We start from the raw sequence: 9,669 nt of genomic DNA on the forward strand, positions 1-9,669 counted from the left end.
ACATCCCGAATTATCTCTCCTTCCTGTACATTTGTTCACTTCTCTTCACTGATTTGAAAGGAAATGACCTGTATAAGAAATATTGTGGATATTCCCTCTACCCCAAACCTGCACCAATCTCATGCTTTTAGATTTGTGGGATATAGTAAACGAGTGCACAATTCAGGAACGAGATGAGATATTATTGCGATGCACCCCAGGAGTTCTGACCTTGTTGTGACCTTGGACCTTTGACCCCCACTATACAGCCCATCTTCCTGAATGAGGTGTTGGTGAAGCTGCCAACAGATCCCTCGGGAGACGAGCCCATCTTCCACATCTCCCACATCGACAGGGTCTACACCATACGGGCAGAGAGCATCAACGAGAGGTACACACACAGACGTATGCATGCAGTCACACACACACTCTCTCTCTCTCTCTCACACACACACACACACACACACACACACACACACACACACACACACACACACACACACAGCCAAGGCTTTCTTTTGACCTTGTGATGACTCATGCAGGACTGCTTGGGTGCAGAAGATCAAGGCAGCTTCGGAGCTCTTCATCGAGACAGAGAAGAAGAAGAGGGAGAAGGCCTACCTGGGTATAATAGTCTCTCTCTGCTCCTCTATAGGTCCACTGTGTCTGGGAGGGACAGCTTTGTCACCTACCCTCCCGGACCAGGTTCTCAAAAGCACTGTTGGTAACACTTTATATGAGTGTCTTCTTTAAGTACCTTGGTATTATTACTATCTACTATCTACTACTACTATCTACTAACTACTTATTACTATTATTATCGTTGTAACCTTGTATTTATGCAAGTAACATTTTGATTAAAATACATAGTAGTGTAGGAATTGTGGAGTTGAGTGATTTCTGTGTTATACATGAGGAATAGTGACTATTCCACTTTTAACAAAAATGGCTTAATTTCACTAAGAAGCAAGGAACTGGCTAACAATGATTTGGTTTCTAATGTCTGTACAGTGTTAGTACACAGGTATAAGACCAACTTCATGTAAAGTGTTACCAAACTATCTCTCATGACAACTGAGTGTTTTCATGCTAGCTTAGTCTCCTCTGACTTTTCTGTGTGTTTGCCTCTGACCATTACGTTTAGGTCTGCCTCTGACCATTACGTTTAGGTCTGCCTCTGACCATTACGTTTAGGTCTGCCTCTGACCATTACGTTTAGGTCTGCCTCTGACCATTACGTTTAGGTCTGCCTCTGACCATTACGTTTAGGTCTGCCTCTGACTATTTACGTTTAGGTCTGCCTCTGACCATTACGTTTAGGTCTGCCTCTGACCATTACGTTTAGGTCTGCCTCTGACCATTACGTTTAGGTCTGCCTCTGACTATTTACGTTTAGGTCTGCCTCTGACTATTTACGTTTAGGTCTGCCTCTGACTATTTACGTTTAGGTCTGCCTCTGACCATTACGTTTAGGTCTGCCTCTGACCATTACGTTTAGGTCTGCCTCTGACCATTACGTTTAGGTCTGCCTCTGACCATTACGTTTAGGTCTGCCTCTGACTATTTACGTTTAGGTCTGCCTCTGACCATTACGTTTAGGTCTGCCTCTGACCATTACGTTTAGGTCTGCCTCTGACCATTACGTTTAGGTTTGCCTCTGACCATTACGTTTAGGTTTGCCTCTGACCATTACGTTTGGTCTGCCTCTGACTATTTACGTTTAGGTTTGCCTCTGACCATTACGTTTAGGTCTGCCTCTGACTATTTACGTTTAGGTCTGCCTCTGACCATTACGTTTAGGTCTGCCTCTGACTATTTACGTTTAGGTCTGCCTCTGACTATTTACGTTTAGGTCTGCCTCTGACTATTTACGTTTAGGTCTGCCTCTGACCATTACGTTTAGGTCTGCCTCTGACCATTACGTTTAGGTCTGCCTCTGACCATTACGTTTAGGTCTGCCTCTGACCATTACGTTTAGGTCTGCCTCTGACCATTACGTTTAGGTCTGCCTCTGACTATTTACGTTTAGGTCTGCCTCTGACCATTACGTTTAGGTCTGCCTCTGACCATTACGTTTAGGTCTGCCTCTGACCATTACGTTTAGGTTTGCCTCTGACCATTACGTTTAGGTTTGCCTCTGACCATTACGTTTGGTCTGCCTCTGACTATTTACGTTTAGGTTTGCCTCTGACCATTACGTTTAGGTCTGCCTCTGACTATTTACGTTTAGGTCTGCCTCTGACCATTACGTTTAGGTCTGCCTCTGACTATTTACGTTTAGGTCTGCCTCTGACCATTACGTTTAGGTCTGCCTCTGACCATTACGTTTAGGTCTGCCTCTGACCATTACGTTTAGGTCTGCCTCTGACCATTACGTTTGTGTCTGTCTCGATGCAGTTCGCTCACAGAGGGCCACGGGCATCGGCCGGCTGATGGTAAACATTGTGGAGGGCATCGAGCTCAAACCCTGCCGCTCCCACGGTAAGTCCCTAGAGATGATCCCCTGCCACACCCAGAACTTAAGTTGATCTCAACACTGATCTCTGTGTCTCTGACACGAGAGAGTGACACACACCACCCTTTAATACATGTGTCGATTGCTGTTTAGTACTGTTAGTTTCTTATTTGTCAGAGTAAATAACTCACGGACACTAGAAGCTTTAACCAAGTTGAATCATTCCCAAAGGTTCTGTACAGCTGAAATCAGACAGCAAAACATTTCAGACATCAGTTTATATTCATCCTACTTAAGACACTCCTCCTCCTCACAGTTTATGGCTCCACAGGAAAGAAGGTAACCAGATACTAACCCTGATTACTCCCTTAAGGGGAACTGACCTCACCCCTCACCTATTGATCTACAGAATCCATTTGTCTTCCCTATATCAACACATCGCTCTCCTCTCCTTCAAACACATTCCAAAGCCTTTTGTCTTTCTTCAGAGAACCATTAACTTCTAGCATAGTCTCTTTCATGTACTATCATTAATTTACTACCTCAATGATCAAAGTCTAGCTGATCCCAACAGTACACAGGAGAAGAATGATAGTGTTAAGAGTACATGCAGGGGTTCAAATAGTATTTTGAGCCTGCCTGCAGTGCCAGATGGGTGGGGTTTGCCCTTTTGGGATTATTCCATTGGTTCTATTTCACCAGGCCAGCTTAATCGAGCACAAGTATGTGGAAGATTTAAAATACTCTTTTGTGGGGGAATACTCATATTGGTATTCTAAACGTCTATACAACTGCCAATCTGTTATTCGGTTGTAAAATTCTGGTAACTTGACAAAGTTTGTTCCAGAAATCCCCGTTTGAGAATTTAGGAATCAGGAGGGAATAAGCATAGAGGGAATCCTCCAACTTGGAATTCTTCAACCGGGATTTCTTTCAAACCAGGGTATTTGGGGAAAGTGAACGGAATTTCCCAACCCTAAGTTGTGATCTCTTCTCAGGTAAGAGCAACCCGTACTGCGAGGTGACGATGGGTTCCCAGTGCCACATCACCAAGACCCTGCAGGACACTCTCAACCCCAAGTGGAACTCCAACTGTCAGTTCTTCATCAAGGACCTGGAGCAGGACGTGCTGTGTGTCACCGTGTTTGAGAGGGACCAATTCTCTCCTGACGGTAAGACTACGGACGCACACACACCCACACACACACACCAGAATAACACTCTGTTTAAAAAGGCTACGGTGAGACTATGCGAACACGCAAGCTCATACACACACACAAACAGCCTTTTACTGACTAGATGCCTTTTTGATTCAGTGTGCCGTCATGCGATATATTCTATCCCAGTATAGGGTGTGACACAATCTTATATTGAACCCTCTTTACCTGTATACTCATCATCCCTCTGTCTGTCTGTTTGTGTGTAGATTTCCTAGGCAGGACAGAGATCCGTCTGGCAGACATTAAGAAGGACCAGGGCTCCAAAGGGCCTATCACCAAGAGGCTGCTGCTCCACGAGGTGCCCACAGGAGAGATTGTCGTACGACTGGACCTGCAGCTCTTCGAGGAGCCCTAGTCCATCCCAGTTCAACCCAGCCCTGCTCAGCCTAACCCAGCCTAACACCCATACTGTACACTCCCCCGTTACCCCTGCTCGAAGTCTCACCAAGCTCTAGTGACATTCCCCAACAGCCCAGCCCCACACTTGTGTGTGTGACTGTGTGAATTAATTTTCTGCAAAAGGGTCTTAAGTGATGTATTTTTTTCCTCTTTATGTTTTATATCATTATGGTGTATGTATTATATCATTATGGTGTATGTATGATATCGTGATTCCACTATTATTTGGTTGAACAAAATTATGAAACATTCCTCAGCTAATCTAAAATCTCAAAGGCCGTCTTATAACGCAATGAACCTTTGAGACATGATATACTGTATGTAGAGAAATTTTGGAACAACACATATGATCATTGCTTATGCACTGTATGTCTTAAAGAGCCCACCCTGTGGCATTAACACCTGGTCCGTGTTCATTAGTTAACAAGTGGAAGCAAGAAGACTGAACCGGGCAATACTACCTTGTCCAATAAGAAATGTTAATTTTCATTTTCCGTTGCAAAACACCTTCCGTTGTGTGGCCTAATGAACACCACCCAGATGACCACACTGTTGTTGTGCCATCCCTCTGACAACAACTCCCATATAACCTTTGACACTGTGTTCATGTTTATTAACAAACCGCTATACGGCTATTATGTCATTGCTTGTATTTCTTTAATTCAAGCGTTTCAAGTTATTTATTCGTCGGTTTGAGACAAAGGTACAAAAGCAGGTACAGTGCGTACGTGAATATGAAGAGAGATACTTTGACATATACCCTCAAAGGTTTGGTGAGACACTGGAAAAATGTGTTGGTGAAGGAAAGAACTGTTGTTAATGTTAGTATGCTGAGAATGAAAATGAAGCTAATCAGTCATCTTTACACTGTACCTTTATACGTTCCACATATTGAGTGTTGTGTTTCAGATTGGAAATTCAAATGAAAGACCCAAAGAAATGTTTGGGTGTGTTTGAAACATTACAGAAGTACTGTACGAATGTACACACTAATATATTGTCTATCAAATTGGCTTAGCCCAAAATATATTGTTGAACGGTTTGAGGGAAATTGAAGAGCAGATTTCCTGTTTTCTAAATGATTTATAAATGAGTGACGATTTCTAGTTACATTTGCAGCGTAGGCCAAGATAATGAGTACCAATGTACTACAAATCATTTGTTTTTCGATGGTTAGAAGAATCATACGGTGATGTCAGGAATGTTTTTGTACTTGTTCCGAACAAGTCTGTTATTTTCAACGCATTCATATCTTCACGTTTTGTATGTATATTTTAGTTGTTTTTAATTGTATTTTTTCGTATGCCAAAAAAGCACTGTTTAATATAGAGTGCTATATTTGTGTTGAAAAGCCATTTGTAGGTGTTTTGTTTTGGAGACTGAGGTCAGGCTTTGTTGTGACGGACATATTTGGCCAATGCTGTAACTGTTTGTGAAGAGGTATTTCAGGTTCATTCAATTTGGGTCTCAAATTAATTAATTTCCTTTGTAAGAGAACGGGAATTATTATTTTGAGTGTTGTGTGGCACTGTGTTACATATTTATAGAAGCTCAGAAAGACAATTCAGATGAAAGGGAAATATCAGCCTCCAGGTGATATGAGACCATTTCAATCTTTCATATGGTCTTTTATCTGTTATTTCATTCTTTATGATGACCCTCCCATTATCTTGGGTTCTGCATTCGAAATGAGATGTACAAGGACATCCGAAGGCAGGAGAGACGACTGACTTTAGTCTGTTAAGTCTGACAATGTTAGCATAACACAGTGGAGGGGTAAGATCTTCACTCGTGTAATATTAGTTTAATGTATGTTGTTACCAGCTATGTATCCATGTAGATAATGTACAAATACTAGTGAAATTCCACTGCCGTGTTAGTGCGAGTGGTCAAGGAAAACAGCTTTTGCAGAGCCTGTTCCTTATGTGTAATGTCTAGGAGTGAGTGTGTAAAATTAACTTACTATTCTCGAGTGCTTTGGTTTGTGCTGGGTCTCTCTTCAAGTTGGAGGACTTAGATTATGACTAGTCATTTCCTTATAGCGTGCAACCTCTCTACCCCTTCCCGGTTACCCCACAGTAGTGCTCTTTTAATGTTCACTCTCAAACCAGTGATGCTCTCTATTCTTTTTAATGAGCAAAGTCTTAACTGATAAAGTGCAGTATGTGAATATGTTGAAATATTTGAAAGGAGTATAAGTAATATATTACAACTACCGTAGAAGAATGTTGATGACAATGTATTGTTATCAATGTATGAGAAGTGTTAAATGTTGAAAATAAAATTTGATTGGACCAATGAGTTTATATGTTTGGTTTGTAGCCTTAATTTACAAACATTGTAAATACTTAATAAAATGTATTTTAATGCATTTGGAATTTACCACCATATTACTTTTACATGATATGCTTCTCTCGTGGATAGTGTTCACTTCCGTCAGTGCCTGAAACGTTTATACATTGAAAGTATCATTCATGTTAAACCGGAGACGACGACGTTTCAATATTGAAACAATGTTGCAAATGTCAGAGACCGAGAGTACGGTTAATAAAAAAAGTATCCGCTATTGAAAACCCAAATGCTAGTCTAAAATAAATGGGAGATAGTGTCTAGGTGGATTTCAAGTTTATAAATTGTCTGGCGAGGCTGATGAGACAGTGAGCTGGAACATGGTAAATAGGAACTTCAACGTCATAGCTTTAGCCGGTGGTAACTTCTGGAACGTTAACCAATCAGCTTCCAGAATTAGACCCATCCAAAGAAACTACTAGGCTAACAACTGTAGCAACCTAGACATCAAGCCAAACGGATTTACACTGAAATATGGTGAAGTACTTGGTAATAAACGGAGAACATTGCAAACAGTTATATTTGTTTACATTACTACCTTGAATAAGCAATCACGTCCAATTCGTAGGAAGGACGGCCTCCATTGTGATGCGCACAGAATGCCATCTTAACGGAAACAAATTAGAAAACAAATTTAGTTCTACCCTATTCACTCAGAAGAAATGACCAAAATGTCACACATCAAGACATTCTCAGTTTCAATGTGAAATATATGCTCATTCTACACAAAAACAATACACATTGCCATTTAAACGTCAAACTCCACCAAATCCAGCGAAGTACTGCTGCCCCAAACATTTTTTGCATAACAAAATTGCACCCTGCTGAAACACCAGTCTTTTCAAATGATCAAGGTTACTGTCTCCAATGCCCATGCCAATATATCCTCCAAATACCATCTTCTTGGGCATTATCACTTAATTCAAAATCGTGCAGCAGCAACATTGCTGTTGATATTGGCTATCTACACTGAACAAAAAATAGAAAAGCAACATGTACCTTGATTTTTTTTTAAACTTTAATTTACATAGTAAATCATTTTGAACTAATTGTATATGTCACAACACAACTGATTGGCTCAAACGAATTAAGAAGGAAAGAAATTCCACAAATGAACTTTTAACAAGGCACACCTGTTAATTGAAATGCATTCCAGGTGACTACTTCATGAAGCTGGTTGAGAGAATGCCAAGAGTGTGCAAAGCTGTCTTCAAGACAAATGGTGGCTACCATGAAGAATCTCAAATATAAAATATATTTAGATTTGTTTAAAACTTTTTTGTTTACTACATGATTCCATATGTGTTATTTTATAGTTGACGTCTTCACTATTATTATACAATGTAGAAAATAGTAAAAAATAGAGAAAAAATCTGGCATGAGTAGATGTGTCCAAACTTTTGACTGGTACTGTATATATTTTTTCCACACACACAAAAAAATCCCCTTAAAACTAAAATATCATAATTGGATAAGTCTCCAGCACACTGAGTTAATACCCAGGAGAAGCACCTTTGGCATAAATTACAGCTGTGAGTCTGTTGTAGGCCTGTCCCCGACCTCAAAAAATCTTGGTCGACCAAAAGTAATCTGTTCTTTCTACCAATCAATTGGTAGACATTTTTAAATGTGTATTTTTCCATATATAGACAAACCTTATGTGTTTTAATAAAATCAACTATATGCATTGAGCTTGTCTGATGCTTTAAGTTTACAGTTTGATGAAATAAGACAAATGCCTCAAGAGGGCGCCAGATCTAGATAACCAGAAGACAAAAACCTTAACCTGACCCAACTATTCTCCTCCCGCCCCTGCTGGCTTTCGCAGATTCTGGAGAGAGAAGTGGATTGTGCATCTGGACCCATGGTCAATCCGATGTCTGCATTGGCCATTCAGCATTTACGGCGATATGGCCTCAGCAGAAGTCAGGGCATTCATATTTCTTGCAGGGCAGTGCAGAGCTGTTGTCAATGAAGTTAAGTAACTTTGGATGTGTGCTTCGAGTCATTGTCATGCTGAAAGGTGAAATCCCATCTCAGTTTCATCTTTCTTATAGAGTGTAGCAGGTTTTCCTCAAGGACTTTTCTGTACATTGCTCCATAAATGTTCCCTTCTATCCTGATAAGTCCCTGACAATGAGAAAAATCCCCATAATATGATGCTGCCACCAAGCTTCTAATTAAGGATGGTGTTCTTTGGAGGATGTGCCATGTTGGGTTTGTGCCAAATGTAACACTTTACATTAGGCCGAAAAGTTTTTTTTTTTTTTTGTCAGACCCTAAAACGTTTTGCCACATGGCTACAGTCTCCCAAGTGTTTATTCCCCCATACTTCAAATGGGATTCAAGGTGGGCTTCCTTCTTGCCACCCTACCATACATGCCAGATTTGTGGAGATCTTGGGACATACAGGGCATTCGGAAAGTATTCAGACCACTTCTCTTTTTCCACATTTTGTTACGTTACAGCCTTATTCTAAAATGGATTAAATCGTTTTCCCCCCTCATCAACCTACACACAATACCCCATAATGACAAAGCAAAAACAGGATTTTTAGATAAATGTGCACATTTTAAAAAAAATATATATTTGTATTTTATTTAACTAGGCAAGTCAGTTAAGAACAAATTCTTATTTACAATGACGGCCTAGGAACAGTTAACTGCCTTGTTTTGGGGCAGAATGACTGATTTTTACCTTGTCAGCTCGGGGATTCAATCTAGAAATATTTTGGTTACTGGCCCAACACTCTAACGACTAGGCTACCTGTCGTGTTCTTGGGGACCTTCAATGCTGTAGACATTTTTGATACCTTTCCCCAGATCTGTGCCTCAACACAATCCTGTCTCGGAGCTCTACGGACAATTCCTTCAACCTCATGGCTTGATTTTTGCTCTGACATGCACTGTCAACTGTGGGACCACAGGTGTGAGCCTTTCCAAATCATGTCCAATCAATTGAATTTACCACAGGTGGACTCCAATCATATGTAGAAATATCTCAATGATAATCAATAGAAACAGGATGCACCTGAGCTCAATTCTTGCAAAGGGTCTGAATACGTATGTAAATAAGGTAAGGTATTTGTTTTTTTATCTTTAATACATTTGCAAACATTTCTATAAACCTGTTTAACTTTGTCATGATGGGGTATTGTGAGTAGATTGATGAGGAAAAACATATATTTAATCCATCTTAGAATAAGGCTGTAACATAACAAAATGTCTAAAAAGTCAAGGGGTTGAATACTTTCCAAGTGCACTGTAG

The 9,669-nt window shown here is 40.4% G+C and overlaps 1 protein-coding gene across 3 annotated transcripts in view; it reads left to right on the plus strand.

Annotated features, from left to right (window-relative positions):
* LOC110495939 (intersectin-1) overlaps positions 1-6,351 on the plus strand; it is a 62,671-nt gene extending 56,320 nt beyond the window's left edge. For all 3 annotated transcript variants that reach the window (XM_090208275.1, XM_021571477.3, XM_090208272.1), the window contains 5 exons: positions 249-370; positions 522-604; positions 2,377-2,460; positions 3,433-3,606; positions 3,861-6,351. In XM_090208275.1, the coding sequence (XP_090064401.1) occupies positions 249-370; positions 522-604; positions 2,377-2,460; positions 3,433-3,606; positions 3,861-4,009 (612 nt within the window). In that variant the 3' untranslated portion in view covers positions 4,010-6,351. The remainder of the gene's footprint in view (positions 1-248; positions 371-521; positions 605-2,376; positions 2,461-3,432; positions 3,607-3,860) is intronic.
* The last annotated feature ends 3,318 nt before the right edge of the window (positions 6,352-9,669 follow it).

Source organism: Oncorhynchus mykiss, chromosome 18, assembly GCF_057628025.1.
Source record: "Oncorhynchus mykiss isolate SJ-2025 chromosome 18, ASM5762802v1, whole genome shotgun sequence".
Taxonomy (NCBI): domain Eukaryota; kingdom Metazoa; phylum Chordata; class Actinopteri; order Salmoniformes; family Salmonidae; genus Oncorhynchus; species Oncorhynchus mykiss.